Source organism: Mytilus galloprovincialis, chromosome 5, assembly GCF_965363235.1.
Source record: "Mytilus galloprovincialis chromosome 5, xbMytGall1.hap1.1, whole genome shotgun sequence".
Lineage (NCBI taxonomy): Eukaryota > Metazoa > Mollusca > Bivalvia > Mytilida > Mytilidae > Mytilus > Mytilus galloprovincialis.
The window spans coordinates 60,276,878-60,303,029 of record NC_134842.1 but is presented as its reverse complement, the minus strand read 5'-3'; the positions used below and the strand labels follow the sequence as shown (position 1 = coordinate 60,303,029).

Below are 26,152 nucleotides of genomic sequence, written 5' to 3'. Positions count from 1 at the left end.
ACTGTTAGGACGTTCACATTTTACAGGTACTATATAATTTGAAGCATACATGTAGATGGATTTCTCTTCACACTAAATACACAGAGAAATGCGGCTCACCTGTGACAATGAAAGACAATAAAAAGTCGAGCTATACATTGTATGAATATTTGTTAATAGGTTACCTTGGTAAAAGTTAGAAGAGAATTTTTCCTTATTTTTCATTTTCTAATACCACTAATAACCATCCCTTTAATCTAATACATATTTTCATTTTGTTTGTTTTCCTAGTCGACGACAATACATATTTGTGTAACATGAATTGTAAGAGATTATTCTGTCTATTCTGATATAAAGGTTTTTATATTTATTTGGGATTTAATCGATTTTGTTTTTATCGAGTACTTATCGTTGTATACTAATGATTGTTATTCCGTATAAGACGATTAAGTGCATTTCTCACAATTAAATTAAACATTTTTTAATGGTCCAGACTGACATTTAAGATTTTCAAACCGGTTTTAGTGTGACGTTTAAATTTAGACTGTGAAAAGTGACAAATTGTATGTTATTCTTCGGTACATACTTATTAACTGAAGATGTCGAAAGGGTTCCGCAATACAAAAGGTATAGTGTTATTTTAATCTACTTGCTTGCAAATTTTTCTTTATAAATTGAGTTTTAGTCCATCTCATATGTAAACGTTTCTTGTCAGTAGTAGTGTGCGTGTTTGTGTGCAAAGGGGAGGAGGTATGTCTTCTTTTGTCTAAGCATCGTCAGTCCTTGCATTTTTTCTCGTTTAGCTGAATGTCCAAAAATCATTCTGATCGAATAAAAAAACAAGTCAACAAAGTATGCCAATTCTAATCATTGCTGTGATGATGCAACATCTAGTCAAAATTTATGTACTTTTTTTTATTTTTAATCATAATAACTTGCTGTATGAAAAAAAATAAGGTGCCCAGAAGGGCATACACATATAACAAATATGATATTTATAAAATACAGCATTTTACATGACATTCATATAAATACATCTACAATATTTATATACAGTGATACAGGCTATGTATTACCATGATAGATTAAAACTAGAGGCTCTAAATACCATGTGAATATTCAGCAAGACCATACACTCTCCAACATTGTAGACAGCATATAATTCGTGTCAAAATCTCTGTTTTGTTGATCTTGTATTGCCTTTTCAGTCATCAAGAACTCCTTCAAACCTTTATGGAGTTTTATGAAATTTTACCAGTTTTTTTTATATGATAACAAGAGCAAATTAATAACAAAACCCTCTCAATATTCCGTATTTCACAGATAAAAGGCTTTAATTTTTTTTGCATTTAATATGAAGATAATATCTTGATTTAAAGTGTGATTTGTCAAACGTTCAAAGAATTTGTGCAACTTTGACAAATTTATTTTATGATTACGAAATTATGTCCGGATCAAAAGTTTGAAATAATATTTCGTTCATTTTTCAGTATAATCTGATAGATATATACTTGCTGTTTACGTGTACAGACCTCTCGGATTAACCTGGTTTTAAATAGTACATTTGTAAACCGACATGGATTGTTATCAAACTTGAACAGAGAACCAGAAATAGCATCTAATGAAAAATTTGAATTAAAAAAAAAAATATCTGAAATAGACTCACATTTTACAGTCACATTATACTTAAATATCGAAAGCAGCAATCGCATACGAAACATATGGTTTAGCGGAACCATTAACAAATGTTTATCCATATCTTTGTTTAGGAGGGAAGAGGAAGTGGGAATTGCGAAACGTTAAAAAACGACATCTGCTCCCAAAATCAAGCAATGGTAGAAGATCATCTGAGAAAGTTTCAATAAATTCTGATAAGGGGATTAGGAGGGGGAAAGGGACACTTTCTTCTCCTCAGAAAGCTGTGATAAAGATTGTGACTAGCTAAAGGAAAATAAATAACAAATCGCATAAAAAAATGGTTGTGTACAATGCATTATATGGTTAAGAATAACAAACAAACGTACAAATGTACATACATGTATATGAGGAATAAACTTTTCTAAATGTAGACACTGTTTACCAATGACATTGACTTCTGTATAGATGAATGGACATTTGGGGAAAGGTAATCGTATTTGTTTCTCTTAGATTTTGCTCAGTTATTTACTTTTTTATCTATTTTCCCGCAAGTGTTTTATTTTTCCAATTATGTTCTGAAAATAATTTACTACTAATACTTTTTTTTAGCTCACCTGGCCTAAAGCAAGTTTAAAAGCTTTTCTCATCACTTGGCGTCCGTCGTCCGTCGTCGTCGTCGTTATCTTTTACAAAAATCTTCTCCTCTGAAACAACTTTGCCAAATTTAACCAAACTTGACCACAATCATCATTTGGGGTATCTAGTTATAAAAATGTGTCCGGTGACCCAGTCAACCAACCAAGATGGCCGCCATGGCTAAAAATAGAACATAGGGGTAAAATGTAGATTTTGGCTCAAGACTCTGGAACCAAAGCATTTAGAGCAAATCTGACGAGGGGTTAAATGTTTATCAAGTCAATATCTATCTGCCCTGAAATGTTCAGATGGATTGGACAACTGGTTGTTGGGTTGCTGCCCCCCAATTGGTAATTTTCAAAGACATTTTGCTGTTTTTGGTTATTATCTTGAATACTATTATAGATAGAGATAAACTGTAAACAGCAATGATGTTCAGCAAAGTAAGATCTACTAATAGGTCAACATGACCAAAATGGTCAGTTGACCCCTTAAAGAGTTATTGCCCTTAAAGGTAAATTTTTAACATTTTTTTTTAAGAGGCTGTCCAAGTAGATAATGATATGGGTGGCACAACATAATTTTTTTCCCACAGATTTTTTGGTTCCAATGCAATGTTTATATCATACAAAGTATATATATGTCAAAGATATTTTTGAATCAACAGTGGATGGATGGCTCAGAAAATAATTTTAATGTTCACTGACAATGCAACAAAAATTTGTACAAAATGAAGAGTTATCTCCCCTTTTCAATGAATTTTAAGTGCTTTTTATGTATTTTTTATTCTCTTTATTTGTTGCAGTTAATAAAAAAAAAAACAAATTTAACTTTAAGAAAGAATGAATTTGTGATATGAAATAGATGAAAAAATTTTGAAAACAAAATATGTCATGTGCCATCCACTGCCTGGTTTTTTCCATGGACATCCTCTTAATTTGGTATTTTTTTGTAAATTTTTACAAAATATTTTCCTCTGTAACTAAAGGGCCAACTTTATTATAGATAGAGAAAATTGTAAGAAGCAAGAATGTTCCGTAAATTAAGATCTATAAACACATCACCATCACCAAAACACAATTTTGTCATGAATCCATCTGTGTCCTTTGTTTAATATATATTATATGCACATAGACCACGGTGAGCGAAACAGGCTCTTAAGAGCCTCTAGTTACGTATTAAAATCGTTTTCAAAATATTTTAACCAACTTTAACAACGTGTTCTGTAAAGTTAATCTAAAACACTTTGTGTACCTTTTTTGCATGAAGCGGCTCATATATTATGAAGACAAATTATGTCAAATTCTTTATTACTTTTACTTAATCGTTTATTAAAATGATCGATCGTTTTGGATGTTTTTAATGGCAACTAAACGCTCTAATGGGGATGGTATTGCAAGGATACTACAACACACATGCACTTGCTTTAATGTCATATAAATCTTCGAGATTTGTGTCAAAATGAAGATATATATCACAATAGATAGAAAAAACATCGGACAGGGAAAACATATTCATATATAAATACATTTGAACCAAGACGTTTGTGAATAAATTTATAGTCCCTGGTCTTCAAATTAAATGCCTGTTTGATGAACAGATGAGATACGTGTTTTTATCATTTTCGTGTCCTGTATTAAAATTTTTATTATATTTCATACTTTTCCAGAAAAGCAACCTTTAAGTTTTAATTACATTTTACACTATAAAATAGAATTAGTTGCATCCTCCACTGTATTACAGGATGAACACAGTCGTTTCTCTTTTAGTACATTGTAATGGCTACTTCTCATTTTTTGTAATATTTTTCTTTTCCATAAGTTTAGGAATTAAATAAGTTTCCATTTCTGAATTTTACTTCATATTTTGTAAACCTACAATTTATTAATACTATCCATTTTTTTGAACAGGCTGATATCCAGTTGAATTTATTAGAGAAGGTAAAAATGGCCACTTTTTTATGATAATTGAATTGTATATATCAGTTTCTATAATCTTTAAAATTTTAATGTAGATGAATAATTTGAATTTTTGCATCTTAATTAAGGATTTAAACTCAAATTATATTTTTTAACATTTTTTTATTCGAGCATCACTGATGAGTCTTTTGTAGACGAAACGCGCGTCTGACGTAAACATAAAATGTCAATCCTGGTATCTATGATGAGTTTATTTACAACCATTGGGTCAATTACACTTCTGGTGGAGTTTTAATTTCCAGACGGTATCACCAGCCCAGGAGTCAGCACATCTGTGTTGACTGGAGTTATCATTGATATGTTCATAATTATAATTTAACTGTTAACAAAACTTAGAATGTTTGACATACTAAGGCTTTTCTATCTCAGGAATATATTACCTTAGCTGTGTTTTGCAACACTTTTAGAAATGATTGGTCCTCAATGCTCTTCAACCTCGTACTTTATTTTGCCGTTTTAACAATTTTTTATTCGAGCGTCACTGATAAGTCTTTTGTAGACGAAACGGGCCTCTGGCGTAAATATAAAATTTCAATCCTAGTATCTATGATGAGTTTATTTACAACCGCTGAGTCAATGCCACTGCTGGTGGAGTTTTAATTCACCGAGGGTATCACCAGCCCAGTAGTCAGCACATCTTTGTTGACTTGAGTTATTAATTGATATGTTAATAATTGTAATTTTTAAAACTGTTAACAAAACTTAGAATTTTTGAAATACTAAGGCTATTCTATCTCAGGAATATATTACCTTAGCTGCGTTTGGCACAACTTTTAGGAATGTATGGTCCTCAATGCTCTAAAACTTCGTACTTTATTTTGCCGCTTTAATATTTTTTTATTCGAGCATCACTGATGAGTCTTTTGTAGACGAAGCGCGCGTCTGGCGCATTAAATTATAATTCTGGTACCTTAAGGCTTTGATAACTAATTAGAATTGAGATTCAGAGGAGGAGATCTTTGGTTATTGGCCAATCATTATCAAAGCCATTTTTTTTCATCTACTAACCAAATGAGAGAGTTTCAGTCAACATTCAAGCAAACTTTGGTTGGAATTGGTCATGAGAGGATTACACTGAATAATTAACGGGAAATGGATAATATAAAATTTCAATCCTGGTATCTATTATGATTTTATTTAAACAATTGCATTATCCGGTTTTCATAAAGTGTAAAACACATTTATGTGCTTTCGTTTTTTGTTTTACGTGTTTGTTTTTATTATGTGGTAAGTCACCACTTCGGTGTTGACATGAACATCAATTTTAGGGTCATTTTTATAAATTTACCTTTTGCAAAAGTAAGAATTATTCTAATTACTAAGGATTTTCTTATCCCAGGCAAAGATAACCTTAGTCGTATTTGACACCACTTTTTTAAATTTTGGGTCATCAGTGCTCTTCAACTTTGTACTTGTTTGGCTTTCTTTACTATTTTGATCTGAACGTCACTCGTGGGTGTAATGTAGACAAAACGCACGTATTTATACTATTAAACGAGAAGACTTTTATGTCACACATGACTTCCGGTTTTAACATTGAGAACCAATCGTATGATAGATAACAAAACTGAAAAATAAATAAGCCAATCAGATCGTTGTCCATATCGTGGTTTTTATATCGTATGAACCACTACTAAAATACTTCGGTTTTAACTTGCACATATTAATTTTCATAAGTTCTCGGACGGGGAAAGGTCAATTATTTTTGCGTTTATCTGCATGTATACTATAATTAATATACTATTAGAATATATAGAGACTCTCTATATGAGTTTCTGTCATCAAACCGACTTTTAAGTCAGACATGACTACCGGTTTTAACATTGATAACCATTCGTATGATAGATAAAAAAAAAAAGATAAATAAATAAGCCAATCAGAGCGTTGTCCACATCGTGGTTTTTATATCGTAAGAACCACTATTATTATACCTCGGTTTTAATTTACACACAATTTTCATAAGTACTCGGACGGGGACAAGACAATTATTTTCACGTTTATCTGCATCATCCCCATGTATACTATGATTAATATACTACTATTATATATAGAGACTCTCTTTATAATATAGCAGTGATCGCCAGGGAGAAGAAACTTTATAGAGTTAATAGTTAATAGAAAATTAAATTCACTTTAATATTTATAATAAAGATACGTAAAACTATGTTCAAAGTATACAGAATTGCGAAAATAATGAGATATAACAGCAAACAAAATAATAACGGACTTTGAAAAAAAGAGAGGGCCTAGAAATATTGTCCTGTCTCCATGTAACTTTTGATATCATTTCATAAATTCTCCAGACATAATTTTTTTTACAAAAATTCAGCCTAAAATATTAAAACATACTTTCAAATAAGCTTTTATTAAAATGTCCGCAATTTCGCTTTTAAATGTAAGTCAAACAGGACTTCCGATTTTAAACTTGCACATAAATTTCATAAGAGTACTCAAGGACAGGACAATAATTTCTGTGTTGATAGAGACTCTCCAAATAATATATAGCAGTGATCGTCTAGGAGAAGAAATTCATAGTTAATAGCAATTACACATCATTTATAGTATATAGAAACGCGAAAATGATGGAATTTAACAGAAAAAAGTAACGGACATTGGAAACAAGGGAGAGGAATTAAACTGTTTCCAAGTACCTTTGAATTTTGATACTTTTCCTGAAATTCTCCAGATATGAAATCTTTTACTGAAATTCTCCAGACACAAAATCTCACAAGCTTTAATGCCCGCAATTTCACGGTTCTGTTCTAGTGGTATATTAAATTATAAGCCTGATACCTTTGATAACTATTAGTATGTCGAAATGTCCTATTGTAATGTTTATTTCTTTGTCCTGAATGTTTATTAGTACTGTTGTCCTGTCATTTAATGTTGTCATGTTAATGTTAAATTTAACATTGCCATAAAAGCGAGAGGTTTGGCTAGCCGCAAAACCAGGTTCAACCCACTACTATTTTTTTTTTTTAAATGTCCTCTACCAAGTCAGGAAAATGGTAGTTGTTATCCTATCTGTGTGTGTTGCATTGTCGTTTTTTTTTTTTTTTTTTTGCCACTTCAGTGTTTCTGTTGTTTCGTTTTTTTCCTCTTATAGTCGATGTGTTTACCTCAGTTTTAGTTTGTAACCCGGATCTGTTTTCTCTCAATCGATTTATAACTTCCGAACAGCGGTATACTACTGATGCCTTTATTTAACTTTTTTTAAGTTGTCCATTTCGATCCTTTGTGCTCACAGAATCTAGTCACTTGAATAATGGTTAAATACGGTATTTGCTTAAGCATGACTGAAATGGTTAACACTTAACGTAAAAAGTAAATGAAAGTTTCTTTTTGTAGTCTGTAGAGAGGTGGGTAAACTGAATGATTTATTCGCCATCCATCAGGTCTTTACCTTACTTAGTAAACAGTACTTCAGTACTTTTATCTAATATTGTCAATACATGTTTTTGTTTGAGGTAATCTTTTAACCCCCATGAAAGCCTCTTTTTTATTAAAAAAATGTGGATGTGTGTAAGGTATAATGAAATCTATAAGATCAACCAACCGTTAATTTAAATGTAAATTTACTCAGGTATATGTAGCTAAAAATCTTTCAGAAGTTTTATTATTTTCATTATAGGTAAAAAGACGGAGATTTAATATTGTGGATTTTACTCTATGGTGAGATTTATCATACGTGTATATCATCTGTGAAGACAATATTTTGCCACATGGAAGGGGTTTATTTAGAGAGAAAGTGTAATTATCTAGGCTGTTGGAAAGATGACACAGTTGCCGACTATGTTATTAGACAAGTTGCGGACATGGTCAGACATGGGAAAGGAACGAAATGTAAGCTCCATCTATCAAATCAAGGTGTAAAAGTGACCACTTCGTCGTTAATGTCAGGGAAAACACTAAAGGATGTCGTGCCCTTTGATAATATTTATTTTACAACAGTTAATCAGTATAATCCACAGTGTGTGCTATTTATCACAAAAGACCAAAGAAGAAAATACCGCGTTGTCGCAGTCAGTTGCCAAAGTGGCACAGACGCCAGTCTCTTTGTTTCTTGCTTTAAAGATTTGAGGAGAACACTAAGCAGTGAAGATAATAATTTAGAACTTACACAAATTAGTAGTGGAAATTGGACGCTTCGTTCAAAGCATCATCCAACGGATAAACGTCAGCTTCATACCAATGTATATATGCAAGACGTTCGTTCAAATCAAAATGGTGGGATACAAACTAAGCACACAGACATTAACTCCAATGTAGCTTCTTCAAATGAGAAAAACATAAGTAAAACAAACAACAAATATGAAGCTGTAAATAGGAAAAAAACAGTCGGATATACTGATCACAACGGGGAAGAATTTTCCAATTCTTTCACAGAAACCGGTCTACGAGAGGAACTCGATGATCTATCACAGGAACTTAGAGAAATCAAATTGATGCTTGAGACTTCTGCAGGCATTGATACAGATGTGTATTATGATGGAGATGAAAATGAGGTAGTGCATAATGACAGAAAAATAGAAGTAGCAATAATGGATGAACCTAGAACTACAATAGAGGCCGTAGTAGTAGACGATGACTCCACTGACGACGAACAGAACCAAAATATAATCGAAAGCCTCGATACAACAACAAACTCTCTTAACTCCGAGGAAAGCGAGGTCAAAGTGGTCGTTCCTGATTACAGGAACTCGGGAACACAGATAAAGCCCAAAACATATGTTCGCCGATACGTTTCCAAAGAAAATCCTGTAATAAATGTCGTAGATAGTGAACAACTTTCTCCCCGAAGTTCAACAACATCATACGAAACATGGAAAGAGGATGTAGTTTTGCGAGGGAAGATAGCTCCCCGTGAAATACGTTCGAGATCAGCCTATGTAAACACATTCAGTAACGATTCTAGTTTGCAAGGCAGTTTACGAGACCGCAATTCGCATGCAATTTACACGACGACTACAAGAACACATCATACACTACCGCACCATTCACTCCGAGTTCCCATGAGGCGCTCCGTCAACTTGTCGTCAACGATTGAGAGGCCTATTGAAAAGGTTTATCCTAGGCCACGAAGCGTCCATGGTTCATTAGTATATAGACCTATAACACGTGGACAAAAAGGAACGATCTATGCAATTCCCTCTTCAAATAAAGGATATGTAGACAAACATCAGAACAAAACTGACAGATTATCTTCAAACATGTCGCAGAAGAAAGAGGATGTTGTTATAATGAAATCGTGAATTGTGTACAGGTCATACCATTCATACAATAATAAAATACCAAGATGTGTTTGTTAAAGAACAGGTTGCATAAGTTGTAAAAAAAATCATAATTGATATATCTATAAATTTATATGAAATTTTACCTTTTCTTATATCGATGCTAAATTATTGTTCTATAATGTGAAACTCTTCATACATACAATTAGAACAGGGATAAAGTTATTGAACAGAACTAAGATTATCTTATGATATGTTGTAAACACAATGGGTGTTCTCCGTTGACTATTCAATAACCGCTTTACATATCAAATAAATAGCCTTTGTTGTATGTTGACACGATGGCTAAAAGAAACAATCTGCGATAAATAGTGCTTGACTGAAAGTTTTAAAAACAATTTTATTATTTAATCTAGAAAATCTTGAGTGGAAACTTTTGTAAGATTCGCAGTTCATAGATTATCGTCTTTTGTTCAGCGTATTAACGTAATATTTAACAGAATGCGGAATAACAAATGATTCCTGTGTACTTTAACTATTGAATATATAAATATTGCATGTATTCATATAAGCATATATAAACATGTATTTATCTTCTCAGCAGTTATTTTTTTCGCTTCATATATCATATTTTGGTCGCAAATGCACATGGTCCGGCATAGTGGTGGAAATTGTCTTACGAAACAAGGTTTAAGGATGACTGTTCGCTACTCTGCTTTTAAAATACAATTTTTTTTTTAGGTTTTTTAAAAATGGTATAATTAAAAAGTACTGTATATAAAGAAACTAAAAAAAGCAGAAAAAAATTATAAAAAGGCAGCTGAAACCTGACTCAGGGTGTAGGATTTTCTCTTTTGAAAATTAGTACACCTATGATATGATCTTTCTAATTTTAATGCAAAATTAGAGTTTTGACCCCAAATTCATAGTCAAATGAACATAGACAATGATAGTGCGAGTGGTGCATCCGTGTATTATGGACACATTCTTGTTATGTAATGTTATAACTTAATAATTTTCACAAAAAACTGATGAAATATCTAATATGTGTGAATAAATCCTACATTTATTCGACTGGCGATCTTTAATCCCATTATTATAGTTCTGAATGATTTTCACGTGTTACTAATGAGTACTTGTACATGTATACAGAGAATTAGGTATACTGTACCTATCTCGTTCGCCATTGTAAAATATTATTTGTCTGCCTCTTGTTACAGTGTAAAATGCGGCTAGTGTGCTAATATAAGTTGAACTTCATAAAATTGTGAACGGAATCGGGAAATATGTTAGAGACAATAACCCGACCAAAGAGAAGAAAACAGCCAAGGCTATCAATGGGTCTTCAACCGACAGCGAGAAAATCCCGCAATCGGAGGCGGGCTTCAGCTGGTTCTTAAACAAAAATTCTGGAACATATAAATGAACAAATAAAAAAAAAAAAAAAAAAAAAAAAACAGACAAGATTAACAAAGGCCAAGGGTTCCTGACATGGAAACATGCGCAAAAATGCGGCGGGTTAACATGTTTTGTGAATCTCAACAACACCTTATACCTATAGCCAATGTAGAATAAACACATATATATGTAGCAATACGCACAGTAAAACTCGAGTGAAAAAAGAAATCCGATATTAGATTGGGTAACAGACGAAATTAGCAAAATGACAATGATCAACATAAATGAACAAAGGGCTGCTATCAGTTACTCACATGCCAGCTATAGACCTCAATTATATTGACAGAAAGAATATCATGGTTCCAACTAATAGACATTTCAGTATATAAGCCCAACGAAGAACTGGCTACAAAGAACTAATCTACTACAACTAACTGGGTAGACCAACAAACGCCACCAAAAACACCCCAGCATTCCCCTGGAATGCCCTTGCCACGAGAAAGAACAAGAAGATATGTTTCACCAAATATCCAAAGAGGTCGGGATCCGAACCCAGTATTTAGCTACAATGTTAATAAGACTTAGAGGGCAAGATCAGTTAAAAGATGAAAACCATGGAAACTATGAACAGTGGCAAATTATATTGACAGAACTGGCAGATGTGATACTGCCAAATCTTTAACAGCACATACGCTTTAAAAGCACATTGAGAAACATACGGTAAGCTTAATGCACGTTGGAGTGAATCAGTTCATTTTAGTCAATGTGTGCCATCAGGCCTTACGATTGAGGATTTAGGACTTCGTCGTATCCCGTTAGGTTCTTAATACTAACGGTCACTTTAATGGCTACAAGTCTAAATACCACCTGTTAAGAAAGTCGGCAAGATGAATTCGTTATATAGTGTGCTAGTGACCTAAAGCGATATACATAGGGTCAGTAAATTTCATATGGCACGTTCTTTAAAAATAATTTTTACTAGCTTTAAAAGTATATATGGGTGGCTATTATCTTTTTCGGACTGAAAGCGATTAACCTGTTGCGGTTGTCTAATTTTTCACTTACTAGTAATATCTTTTAAAGTTTATCTTGCGACAATAAAAAAAAAACAAAAAAAAAAAAAACCGGGAAACATTCATTCTTCAACAATAAAGTAAGTTACAAGTAAACAAGTTTTGTCAGGAAAAGACCAAAATTCGTGCGATGCAAACAGATGATCGACAAGTACTACAATTTAGTTCATGACACATTATCTTTGGTCAAAGACACACACAAAAAAGGATTACACACACGAGTAACAGTTTCATTTAGTTTTATTCTCTAAAATCAAATTATTGTGTTTACTGATATAAATAATATTTAAATACTTGACTGTGCGGAATGTACAAAATTGCAACCATGTCCGGTCAGAATGGAAACGTTAAATCTGATGCCTCGTGTTAAGAGAGTGCCACTCTCATTGCACGTTAAGAACCTTTGCAACAACTCTCTGGGGGGTCCCTATGTGGCCTGTTGCAAGGCATAATTTTCTTTGTTATCCAATATACTCGCGTTTTTCAGTGGCATTCCTTTCACAGACCATCACCCGGAGGGCCTCTTTTACAAGACCTACCTTTTATTGCTGAAGGGATACCCTGGGTACCTTGATGGAGTACCCAGGGTGACAACTACCCCTTAAGCCCTATAACTTATTGTTAACTTGTTCTCGTCCACATGCAATATTTGCCACTGGTCGTTAAGCAACCAACAATCAATCAATCAATCTCAAGCTTGAAACACATGTCTCGTGTCTATCTATATTCGCCGTTGATGTGGTCGAGAGCGCTGGACATGATGCTAAGTGATCACTGATATCCTGTAGTGGATAAGATCAATAGTGAGGGTTCAAGTCCCGTTGAGGGACAAACAATTGTCAGCACAAAAACCTTATTCAGTGCGGATTTGGACACGGTTAATGATTTTAATTCTATTTCTTTAAAGAGATGAAAATGAGGAACCTGACAATATGCAAAAGACCCAATTCCAGGCGGAAATCCGGTTGAAATAGAACAAAATAATCGAAACTCTTTGTTAGAGAAGGCGATAAATGCTTACTGTAATGTTTACTATAGTAACAAATTTTTTAAAAGGTAATAGAAACAAATGAAATGACAATTTTCTGCTCAATTACGAAGTGTTTTATTTTAAAAACACCATTTGCATAAGTTTTCAATTTATCTATAATTTCATAGTAAAGCAGATCAATTAGATATCAAGTCGACGACATGGGTATCTATCTATCAAGTTAATTGTAATGATATTAATCCCCTGGTTAAAGAATCACTACAAACAAACATACATTTATATTCAGAAGGAATTTATTCTTGATACTGCAGATAAAAAATTTAAAGAAATGAAAATAAACCCAGAAAATTACTCTAATAATAATGTACCTTTTAAACAATCAAAAAACATGTTAAAATGTAATATAAAATAAAAAAGTGTGTTTCAGAGGAATATGAAAAAAATACTTTAAATAAACTTTCAAAAATGGATTCCTCATCCAAACTTTGTCTTTATGGGAAATTAAAAAATAATTGTCAGTCTGGGGAATATTTAAATTGCAATAATTTTATACATAGGCAGTTACTCTCAAAATTTAGACTAAGTGATCATTCCCTAGGCATTGAATTAGAAAGGTACAGAAACATTCCCAGAGCACAAAGATTATGTAAAAAATGTGAAGCCCTAGATGATGAATTTCATTTCTTTTTGTATTGTGACATTAACATATCTTTGCGTTCTAATCTTTTTGCTTATCTAAAAGACTATGTACCATTTTTTCAACATCTTGATGCATTCAATAAACTTAAACACATTCTAAACCCCATCCCTGAACTTGTTTGTCATATTGGAGTCTTCATTAAACAGTCTTTAGAACTGAGGGAGTCAGACCCGTGTCAGGCAAGGTTATGATGGTGTTTTTAATATACATTTATAATTGAACGCTTAATGTTCTATTATTTCATTGTATTGCATTGTATAATTAAGGTCTTTCCTTTTTCAAAAGGGAAAGACCTTACTGTATTTCTTCTGTTTATTATTATTCTTTTTCCGCCAAACTTTGACGAAGTTAGCCTCCGTAACCGTAAGACTTGTCGCTTTCATGTTCACACTTTGTATCGGTGTCATGAATACCTATCCGGAACTCACCCTGTGAGTCGAAATATTTTGTCCGTTCGGAGTAATCCCTCCGAAACCCAAAAACCTTGTTATCGTTCCAACACCGTAACCGTAATAGGTAGAAAAAAAACTAAGGGTGAAATTTGTTCAGGACCAGACCCTGGTTCTTCGTTACATTTGGATCGAAAAGATTCAACGACTCATTGGTAGGGTTATGCCCCTATTAAAATTAACCGGTGTCGGTTGGCCACCAAAACTCAGAAACCGTAAGTCGTAGACACCTAGGATCTTCACCATTCATCATCAATTCATGTGACTATGAAAAATACCTCAAGGTCAAATGTGTATGTTGACCTTGACCTTTGACCTAACACCTTGTTATCAGAACATCTCAGAAACCATTATACTTACAGAAGTTTTGAATAATTGAAAATGTTTGGGTCATTAAGGCGCAACTTTGTTACATTTTGACCGAAGAGATTTGACCTTTCTGTAAGGGGCATAACCCCTGATTTAGGTTTCTGAAAAGACAAAATCAGCTTTTACTATATAACCAAAGGTCCTAGACCCATGGGGTCTTCAGCAATGACATTGGGGACTAATGACCTTGACAAAGGTCACAAGGTCAAAGGTCAAGGTCATGTTCCAAATAGCGAATTATGTGTTTTTGACCTTATTTTAAGGATTTTTTAGTGTGTTTTAAATGTTTTTAAGGTTGACCTTGACCTTTGACCTTTCAACTTTTTAAAAATATATCTCAAAAACGGTTAATATTAGAGAAATAGTAAACAGTGAAAAATGTTTAGGTGACTGAGGCACAACTTTTTTACATTTTGACCGAAAGGATTTGACATATTCTTAAGGGGTATAACCCCCGTTAACAGTTTCTGAAAAGGTAAAATTAGCTTTAACTCTTGAACGAAAAGTCCTAGACCCATGGGGTCTTTTACAATGACATTGTGGACCAATGACCTTCACAAAGGTTACAAGGTCAAAAGTCAAGGTCATGTCCAAATTATCGAATTTGTTGTTTTTGTCATTTTTTAACGGTTTTGTGTGTGTTTGAGAGCTTTTCAATGCATTCTACGCCTATTGGAACATGTACTTTACATTTCGAAAAGGAAAGACCTCTCAATTGTTCAAGAACAATTGACATTTTAATTTACATTGTATTTCATTATATTGCATTGTATTGTATAAAATTATTGTTTGATTGTATTGCTTGACCCTTATGGGTGTAATTTTGCAATAAAGATTATTATCAAGTTGGATGCAGAAAATGCATAACCTCCGATTTTTTTTTTTTTTACCACGGACGGAGAACAGATCAATCTATTAGTTCAGTAATTTTCGTGTCTGCCCTTCCATTATGTGACTCATGAAAAAAAGCCCCCAAAAAGGATAACAATTGTATCGAAAAGAGAAAATCGAGTGCACCTTTTTATGTTTGGGCGTGTTTGAGTTGAATATTTTGTCTTCAAAACGTATAAAGCAAGAGTATTTGATACATCTTCTCGCTTCAGATTCTATCATTTTCATATATCAAGGCTATTTACATGTTGACTTTATAACATATAAAAATAGTACTAGAAGATATTATATATGGGTCAAGTGAAATACCTTTCTAATGAACTACAAAAACAGAGTAGGTGTGTTAGAATAGCTTTTTTCTTACTAAAATCTTTTAAGCAGGATGTTGAAAATGCATATCTTCGTAAAAAAAATCTTTTTTGTGTGTGATAATTAGGGTTTATAGTCTTCAATCACTGAAATCTTTTAGTCTGCCCTTCCACGAAATATTCAATTAGATTTTTTTTTTTTTTTTTTTTTTTTTTTTTTTTATGAACTTTCGAAAATTCCACCTGACAACCGATCAGACAATAGCTTTAAGTTGACTAAATGCAGACAAGAACATTAACTGATGCTCATTTGCTAGTAGGTACTTTTGTATTTTAAAATACAACTGACATATACGGATTGTAATGGTGCTATGTGGATACATTTATCGGTTTTAAAGAGCTAAATTTGCAGCGCGTCATCCCTACAATGGCTTCTACGATTGTAAAATTGAACTGGCGTAATGGGGAGATAATTTTGACGAAGTAGAATCCTGACTGATTCATATCGGTTGGAAAATAAAAATATTAAATACCCTAAAAGTTTGATTTTCAGTAGTGTGTTACCCAATTATCTCAATAACCGTATGAGCTATGTAAAATCCGTTGACTTTATCGAAACGGATCAAATTGATTAACACAGTGGACAGAATCTAAATCGGATCATCGGAAAAATAAAATCTAAAACACTTCATCAGGAATCAACCCCTGTTGTATCTTAGACGCTACTCCAAAGCTGCTGACATATTCAATTTCACACTTTTTGCGGTGACTATTTAAGTTTAATAAAAATTGTTAAATATTTGTATTAATCATAAGATTTGTTATTGTTATGGCTGCTATTTCATTTTGGGATTTATACTGAATTAAAAATTACTTGTTGTAAAGTATTCTCTTAGTAACGAGAATAATTCCAGATTGCTTAAATAGATGGTTTACGAATATCGTATTCGTTCAAAATAATTCTAGCTTCCCTTTTTGCAATTTGAGTAAACTGTAAATTTAAAACTTGGTGTGCAGTGGTTAGTGCATCGGACTACTAAAACAATGGTTCCTGGTTCGATCCCCGCTTCTGGGAGAACATTTCAGGGACTGAATTTTCGGCCTTCCCTCGACACTATCTGTGCGTATGGTCTTGAGAAACGATGATAGTCCGTCAGAAGGGGGCGATAATGGCTGACCCTATGTTAAGAGAGAGAGAGAGCCATATCTCTTGCACGTAAAAGACACCCTTGTAAAATTCTGAAAAAAGAGTATAGGCTAATGCCGCTACAAGGCAGCACTGGCACCCGCAAAGTGGAAATGGACTTATAAAAGTTGCAATAGTAACTTGTTTCCCAATCCACTATAAATAAATATGTTTAAACAAAAACTAGTTACATACCAGTAGTCGTATACTATTGTAAATTTGCAAAACATAATTGAATTTTTCGTGCATTTTGATTCGAGTATCACTTGATTCTTTTTAATAACGATAATGAAAAATAATAAATTTTACTCTTTTGATAATATGATTATACCAGGACAGAATTGTGTCATCAAAAATACGAAAGATTTTTTCACATATGTTGGCCATTAGTAGATACAGGAAAATTCCCAGAGATTTAAGACTATGAACACATTGTGATGTACTAGATGATGAGTTTCATTTCTTTTTTAAATGTAAAATAAATGAACAATTAAGAAAAGATTTTTTAAATGAAAATAAATACAATAACTTAAATGATATAGATAAATTAAAACATATCCTCAATCCTGAAACAAAACGGGACACTTGCAAGTTAGGCTCCTTTTTAAAAAAAGTCACTAAGACTGAGGGCAGGGAGTCCTTGATATAATTTGAATCTCTTATATATATATATATCACAGTGTAGATACTATTCTGTACGCTATCCGGAAGTCGCGATTTTCGAAGCGATGATTTCCAACTGGCTAACAGGACGGTTTTGCCTACGGTAACTTTTCTCATCATTTGTTTACTCCTATATCTACAAAGTGCTTTGAATATCTTCAAGGTATATACAGCATCATAAATATGAGTAACTGTAACAAAAACATGCATTAGAATATAAAATATACGTGTGCATCACATCAACTTGGTAGAAAAAAGTGAAATTGATGGACAATTTTGCTCTCGTAGTACAAAGCAAATAATCTTGTATTGCAAATATTTGCATCAGTTTACAGTTAAATATATACTGTTTCAATATTCTTTTCGTATTTAAGTAGAATATTCGTATTTCCCATAAAAAAATATGTTTTCCTTGAGGATCCCAAAATAAATTACTGTACGATCAGTCTAGAACTGACTGTATTCTAGAAGCGATTTCAGATTTTTTGACTGTATGACCAGTCGTGATTTTGAAAAAAAAACAACAGCAATTTGAAGGTATATACGTGTACATGTGATATTATGAACTATCAAGGGAACTATAACGTGTAATTACTTTCATCAGACAATACAAATATATTTCTGATGAATTTTTTAGACGGCAAAAATAATTGTATTTTTGTTCCATCAGTCTTATTTAAAATCAAATGCCTAAAAAGTAATACATGATTCGCTTGTGGACTTTGTAATAGTGTATCGTCACAGTTATCTGCTTAGCTATTACATTTTTAAAGATTATTTACACCGTCCGCCGTTGACCAATTGATGATAACATAAATCAAGCTTGTCTTTTAAAATAACAAAAAAAAATGGATAAAGACAGCTTTGCGTAGGGGGATAATTCATGTGATATTATTTTGGTAAGTTTACAGAAATAGAAGGTCCATAATGCATTAATCGAGTAAAAATGGAGTAATTTCAGAAAACTTTAATGATTGGTTTAGGAGTCGTTGGAAATACCTGATGGGTGCCCCCATATAATGTAATGTTCAAGTCCGTATCTTATATAAAGTAACCCCATAAAAGATTTTTACTAAAATTCGAAATAGACGGAACACAATACAGTCATTATCATTTATGATAAGGAATCCGAATAAGATTAATTAATAGTTATATCAGTGACGGATTAAAAAAAAAAGGGGATCCGGCAGTTTGAAACCCTTTTTTAACTATCAATTCATTTGTATGGGAACATATATTTGGAATCCCCTTTTCTCCTGGATTGGACCCCTCTTCATTTAAAAATGGCCGGAACCCCCAATGTATATTAAGTGGTTTTTGAGGAGATGCGCTTACAAAACCGGCGAAACATATTGTACCGGTCCAACGGACTAACGGAAAGACGGACTTCTTTATCACTATAACCCCCCCCCCCCCCCGCTTGACAAAGTGGTGTACAATTGAGTGTCAAAGAGACAGTTTTCTCGTTTGAATTGTTTTACATTGTCTTATCGGGGCCTTTTATAGCTCACTATGCGGTATGGGCTTTGCTCATTGTTGAAGGCCGTACGGTGACCTATAGTTGTTAATGTCTGTGTCATTTTGGTCTTTTGTGGACAGTTGTCTCATTGGCAATCATACCATATCTTCTTTTTTTTATAGCTCTACACAAAGTGAAGGAACTGCAGGCGCGGATCCAGAGGGGGGGGGGGTCCGGGGGTTGGAACCCCCCTTTTTTTGGACGATCAATGCATTTGAATGGGGACATGTAATTAGAACCCCCCCCCCCTTTGTCCTGGGTTAGGAGCCCCCCTTTTTAAAATGGCTGGATCCGCCCCTGAACTGTGATCAATTATAGGCTACAGTACGGCCTCGAATGTGTGTAAATACATGCATTTTTATATAACAACTAAATCTGTGTGTTTGTACAATTTTAAGTATAACGGTGGACATTTCTGAAACTTATATACTAGTATACATCAAACCTTCCTCTTATTTTAGCAACATTTAAACATCCTTATACTTAATGTAGTAAGTCGAGTACACCCTATCAAGCTAAAACATGTTTCATAAGTTTTCAGGATGTGAATGTATTGAAATATATTTGTGTTATTTAGAAAAATGCCACCTTCTAATGTATCGTAAATAATTTTGAAATCACCACTAGAATACAGTGACATAAAGACTGATCATACAGTTTTAAAATAAACAAGCGAGACTGATCGTACAGTGAGAAATTCAAAAAAGTGTAATTTTCTTATTTCTGGCTTCAAAGATCTGGTTGAAACTTTTACCACCACTTGAAATACACTTCATTGAGTTAATTAAGTCTGGTTTTTACGTTAATTTGTACACTAAGAGGGTAAAAAGATTGTTTTTAGGTTCGCCGACTGATTTTTCTTAGTGATGCACTTGAAAATCTCTTGATTAAGGCAAAGACACGAATATTGAATGTGCGGAATTGAATTCTAAACCATTTGAGAATATCGATGTCGGCTGAATTAATCATTAAGCAATGTACAGATGATCAACTTACCGTTTAATTCAGTATACCCATCAAATTTAAAATGTGATCCAAAAAGTTCTCGCTTCGAAAATCGCGACTTCCGGATAGCGTACAGAATAGTATCTACACTGTGTATATGTATATTGATTTAAAGGAAAGACAAGGATTATAGTTCAAAGTGTCTGCATTGTTTATTTTCATTTTTTATATATATGTAAACTGTATATTATGTATAATGTTTTAAGCCATTGGCCCATATGGGCGTAAAGTGCTTTTCAATAGAGTTTAATTAATAAATATATTTAGTTTGAAGTTCGATCAAGGCGAGATAACTTCAATTTTACTTGTCTTAAATATTTGAGTTTATTCAAATATTTGTCAATGACTGTTCCTCATAAATCTGTATAAAGTTCCATGTCTATACATAGCATAAAACATAGAGTTCGCAAAAGGAAAGCCTGATTTAAGGTTTTATTATTTTGTTTAATTATCCATCATTTAATCTATGTGATACATTTGATTGATTAGTAGCGTGATGGTGTTTTACAACATTCTTGTCTATATCGTGGCGACTGGTTTTTACTGATGAAGGAACTAATTACTATTTTGTTTCTTGCACCTTCCAATATTGTGTTTTTGCATTGTATACACAAAATAGTAAGTAGGGGGGATACAATTTCATGTATTTTTTTTTTTTTTTTTGCTCAAGAATGGTTAGATTACTTTATAGTGATTGTGTACAGTTCAAATAAGGTCAGTCAGTCTAAATCTTTCAACCTTAGTTTTGAGACCCTCTTAACATATATCTTTTCATATTTGAGTTAAAGCTGATAGACCTTTCTTTAATTAACATATTTTTTTGTCTCAGAATTGTACGCTACACTAAAAACCTTTCGAGTTAGAGCCGATGTGATTTGTGTAATTTTCATTTATGTATTATAAAAAAATAACTCAGGGTTCTCGGGTCGCCTCTCTAATGTTTACTGGGTTCAAGTCAGGCAAGTTGTATTTCTTGTTCGAAATAAGAAATGCAGCATGATAACTGCATGCCTGCTAATAAAATCTTTAGCTCTTATAACAAACAGTCTATGGAATAATATAATGAAGATTCGTGTAAAAGTCCAAGGGGGCATGGTTTCTACAGCTAAACAAATGGTACAGATGAGATCGAAATATACCAATAGAGTGTTATCCCGTCAAATCTTAATGCTTACAGGCAATACAACTTTTACAGCCCCATACTACTTTAAATTCACACTTATAAATTGAATGATTTGTGTTATACACCGTCAAGGTGTAAATACTTTACCTGTAAATTTACCTGAGGCATCCCATTGTCTTAGCAGTCAATAACAATAATGAAATTGACATGCAGTTCATTGATTTCTAGTAACAACACACAACTATGATTATTGATGTCCAATAGTTTGTTCATTTTACAAAATTTCTATGCAAAAGTCTTCCCTTAACTGACCTTAAAATTATAAAGGTAAATATTAATTTGTCATTTAATCGTTGGGTGTTTATTTTAAAGTCTCGCTCCAGTAAAGGCATATTTTTAAAAAGACTTCAAAACCGGTTCTGAATAGACAATTTAACATGTCGTCCGTGAATAAACAGACACCATATTTTACATATGAATGTTGAATGAACGTCTAGGTTCAACGATTTCCACAAATGTTCTTCATATTGTAACAGTGACATTTTTGGATTATTAAAAATCAAAAAGGATTTAGTTTCCCGATTAATTGATCCAATGGAATAACCAAAAAGTGAATTTGAAATCTGTGGAAGTTAGAAATAGTGAAATAATTGTCATGTTGTGATCAGGAATGTCGCATTGAAAAGGTAACTCAATTCTTTAACCCTGTAGTTAAACTATTAAATTACTTCACCAACAGTTTCCTTGTATGACAGCCGCCATTACAAAATATTTATACTGAATTTTATATTTATTTTAGGGAGTTAAAATGGTGATACAAAGGGAAGAACCGACCCAAACATTGGCAAAACGACGTGTATTGTACATTGGTAGCTCAGTACCATTAGAGACAACAGAAGGACTAGAAGCAGTTCAACAGCCACTTAGGGATAGATACCCGGTAGGTGAACATGCTCAGTTACAAGGTATAGACTCAACTCTTACCGTTCTATACACCGGTTTACAAATTCAGTATATTGATGATCCGGATACGATTGTATTTTTCCCGATTTCCTCATTGACAGTATGCGCTGCAGTCAGGCCCGTAAATGCAATAAATGCCCCAACAGGGGAGGTGATGGCCAAATTTGTGTCTTTAAATTCAGAGATAGCAGCTCAGAATGCCAAAAATCCGGCTATTTTCACAGCGATAACACGTCGTGCAAAAGGAAGGAAAGTTCTCGAGTGTCATGGGTTCGTATGTGCCTCTGATCAGGACGCATTAGACATTGTAAAGGCAACATCAATGGCTGATCAAACGAAACGGGAAAATGGTACAATTCAAAACGGGCAAGTTCCGTATAGAGCAGCAAATGGAGCAGGTAATCGACCAGGATCATTTCGGGTTGTAAACGGCACTGTTCCAGTCGAAACAACTGCTATGGTGAATGGTTCTTTACGGCGTGTTATTGTAGACAAACCAGTATCCGCTCGACAAAATGTCCGACTTTCGGCCGGCGACAATATCCCGTCAGTAGTCGATGACGTTCCACAGGAATTTTATGATTCACCGCCACCTCAAGGATATTTTTATCGCCCAAATAATGTTCAGGCTAAAAGCTTTAAAATAGAAAAGAAAGAACCGCCTATTTCTGCTCGATCTCGAGTTTCGAACTCCTTTGTACAACCAGCAGACGTCCCTCCGCCACCATCGCCACCATCACCGCCGGCGGAACCAGCTCCAGTTCCACCGCCACCACCGCCACCTCAACAACCGCCTATAATAGAAGCTCAGCCACCACCACAGGATAGACCTTCTGAAACGCTTTCGACAAGAAGTCAACCTGAAAGACCTTTACATCAAGAAAATGGTATACCACCACCATTTGGCAGGCCTCGAGGGTATATGCCAGGCAACTTTGGATCACCGTTCTATCCACCTCCACCCTCCTACATGAGACCGATGTATTATCCGCCGCCGCCGCCGCCGATGACGAGACCACGATTTTTCTCTCCTCAACCGAATATGCGAGCTCCACCCTACCCTTATCCATACCAATATCCAATGTATCCTCGATTTGTTAAGCGACGACGACCAAAAAGGAAGGAATCTGAGTCGCCGCATTCAAAGTCTTCTGACAGTCGACACTCTGGTCATAAATCTCCGAGAGACCACGAAGAGACCAATAGGAAAAGGATTCCAAACGGAGATTTTGACAGTGAAAGTGATGATTTATTTAGACCAAGAACGCCACCCCGTGATTACGAATATGTTAATCCTGACGTTGATTCTCCACCAAAGGAACGTATGAGTCGTCGAGAGGAATATGAAAAGCGACGCAATCGCAAAAACCGCGATAAAACTGAGAGAAGTCCACCTAGAATGATGTATAACGGCTATCGTCCCTACTACATGTATCAGCCACAATCATTTAATCCTTACATGCCACCGGAAATGGCACGTTATCCGCCTCGTTCTAGTTCTGTCCCTCCTCATCTTCGATATTCATCGAAAGACCGTAAGACAAATAAAAAACAAAAGAAAAACAAGAAAAAAGAAAAAGGCCATTTCCGTGGAGGAGGTCCGCATTATCCGTATGGAAAAGAGGATATATCTATGGAAAGTGGTAGTGTTATGGGAGGATATACATCTGAAATTCCACAAAGAGCATATCCAACCGATGGATACTATATGTACCCACATAGACCACCGCGTGACTTTCGAAGGGAGAAAAACCAGTTTTTGAATGAAAAATCGTTTTCGCGGCGAATGCAAGAAGAACATCGCACGTCTAAAGGTAAAAAGCAAGAGTATTATCCTACAGCGTACGAACTGAATGATGCTCAAGCAGAAGAGCGGATTAATGAACCTGATTTCTCAATGTACTAAACAGCACTCATAAGCTTTGTATACTAGTATATTTGTTTCTACAATAATCAAAAAGAAATATGTCTTCTAAAAGTATATTTCACATACGAAGGTTGGTGACACACGAACGAAGTTTTAGTTATAGAAAAGAAACTTGATGATCTAACGATTAATTATATTATCCTTTTGACTGGGTAGTGTTTACAGTACATTATACTTGTTAGGATAAGAACGATGTACAATAATTCAAGTGTCTTTGGAGGAAAACAAACATATGTCATAAATATATATATATATATAAACAAACATTAACATATTCGTCTATATTAGTGCTAATGGTTTCATTTTATGTGTAATTGTTATATCCGGGATTAACTTTGATCAGATACCACTGTTTACAATATGACATGTTATTATATGTAAATATATGTTAAATATTACTTCTGCAATTCTATAAGATAACGTTTTGTTGAAATTTAAGATATTATTTTTACTTGGTTATATTCGCATGAATTACATGGTAATGAATGGTGAACTCGACAATATGTTGTTGTCTCGTCTCGACTAGACTTGGGTAACCTGTTTCCGGTGCCATCGGCGTCGGCGTCAATTTGTTAAAGTTTGTGATTAAGTCAGACCACTAATGGTAAATCAATGATATTTGGTATGCAGTTGGATAGCATTGGTACCTCTCGTTCCCATTGGAGATTATTTGGCCTTTCCTTTCAATCACGATCTGTTGACCTTAAAACTTTTGCACACTTTTCGTGTTTATGTTATGATTAGGTCAGTTTAACAGGTTGGGGACAACCCAAAAATGGGGAACTATTCCCCAAATGAGTAACAATCCCTCATTTTAATAACCAGTTGATAGTGCTAAACATAAAAATGTCTTACAATTGGTCTACTACAGAAAATGACACAAATTTATGGATAATGAACTTTAAAGAACCATATTTTTAGTATGGGATTTTAAAAAGTTAGAAGCCTTGAAAATTGTCAATATTTTGAAGTTTTCATAAACTTGTTACTTCTAAGTAAATCAAGATAGGGGTATTGATCTTTTGAAAAAATTGCTGCATTTTCACGATTATATGCCATTTTAAGTAAAAAGACTCCGTTTAGAATACTTTTTTTAAGCACTACCAAATGTTTACTCAAATGAGAGGTTGTTACTCGTTTGGGGAATAGTTTCCCATTTGGCGGGTTGTGGCCAACCTTCAAAGGGAACCGCTAGCGGTAAACTAGTGTTATTCGGTATGTAGATGTAAACATTGGCACTTCTTGTTTCTATGGAGATGATTTTATTCATGGTCTATTGATTTTGAAACTTGTGCTTAATTTACATGTTTAGTTGGAGGGGAATTACTTTATTATGATAAGCCAATCGTATTTGGTATGCCTCTGTATCAGTAGCATTGTATCAATTATTTGGCCCTGTATCTTCAGTCTTGATTCATTGACTTTTGATATACTGCTTCATATTAAAGCGTATTCATATTTCCAATTCCATATTTGCATTTTACTATCAAAATAACATGTAGGCAGGCAAGACATAATTATGTGAACAGTCGATAGAAAAATAAGTTAATGAATTGAAAAATAAGACCATGTTTATACCCTTTAAGTACAGACAAACCAGTGCACAAATAATTTGTGAATGCGTGTACGGTTTATATTATAATACTATTTAAATGCATTTCGTATTTTAGAAAATTAAAAAAAAAATCTTAATTCGAGATTTCTTTTTTTAAGTCTGTGTAAGACTGTGTGTATGGTTGAATAAAACCATTATTTCATTTAAAACGGAACGTCACTGATTAAAGCAGTTTGGATTAGTTTTGAGATATCAATTGTCCATGCAAATACAAGCATTTAAATCCGACACATCTGAAGCATTTTCTCAACTTTGTTCTTTTGGCAAATAAACAATCTCAAAATTCCCCCAAAAAGTAACATAAAATACAATTTAAAATTTATTTAGCTAATTCCTGTCGTGTCTTTAATATTTTCTAAGTGCACATGTTTGTCTGTACCTAGTAAATTTTGTGGTGTAAACATATCCTTATTTGTCAATCATATGTTGAAGCTTACTTTTTGTCATTGAATGAAAACGATTAACCAAAGAATATCTCATTAATTAAAAGTTGCTATTTTTCACTGAAA

The 26,152-nt window shown here is 33.7% G+C and overlaps 2 protein-coding genes across 4 annotated transcripts; both read left to right on the top strand.

The window, feature by feature from the left end:
- The first annotated feature begins 435 nt into the window (after positions 1–435).
- Positions 436–10,059, top strand: LOC143076167 (uncharacterized). Of its 2 annotated transcripts, none has more exons than XM_076251857.1 (2): positions 436–606; positions 7,864–10,059. In XM_076251857.1, exon 2 carries the CDS (start codon positions 7,955–7,957, stop codon positions 9,482–9,484), a length of 1,530 nt encoding a protein of 509 aa, XP_076107972.1. In that variant the 5' UTR covers positions 436–606; positions 7,864–7,954; the 3' UTR covers positions 9,485–10,059. The 2 variants fall into 2 exon arrangements, with proteins under 2 accessions (XP_076107972.1, XP_076107973.1); XM_076251858.1 differs by lacking the exon at positions 436–606 and adding an exon at positions 2,083–2,104.
- An 11,287-nt stretch (positions 10,060–21,346) lies between these two features.
- LOC143076166 (uncharacterized) lies at positions 21,347–26,152 on the top strand. Of its 2 annotated transcripts, none has more exons than XM_076251856.1 (2): positions 21,347–21,465; positions 21,938–26,152. In XM_076251856.1, the coding sequence occupies exon 2, from the start codon at positions 21,947–21,949 to the stop codon at positions 24,005–24,007; it is 2,061 nt and encodes a 686-aa protein (XP_076107971.1). In that variant the 5' UTR covers positions 21,347–21,465; positions 21,938–21,946; the 3' UTR covers positions 24,008–26,152. The 2 variants fall into 2 exon arrangements, with proteins under 2 accessions (XP_076107971.1, XP_076107970.1); XM_076251855.1 differs by lacking the exon at positions 21,347–21,465 and adding an exon at positions 21,577–21,824.

Excerpts from the sequence above, each read along its gene's own strand:
- LOC143076167 (XM_076251857.1), top strand. The coding sequence starts at position 7,955 with ATGGAAGGGGTTTATTTAGAGAGAAAGTGTAATTATCTAGGCTGTTGG.
- LOC143076166 (XM_076251856.1), top strand. The coding sequence starts at position 21,947 with ATGGTGATACAAAGGGAAGAACCGACCCAAACATTGGCAAAACGACGT.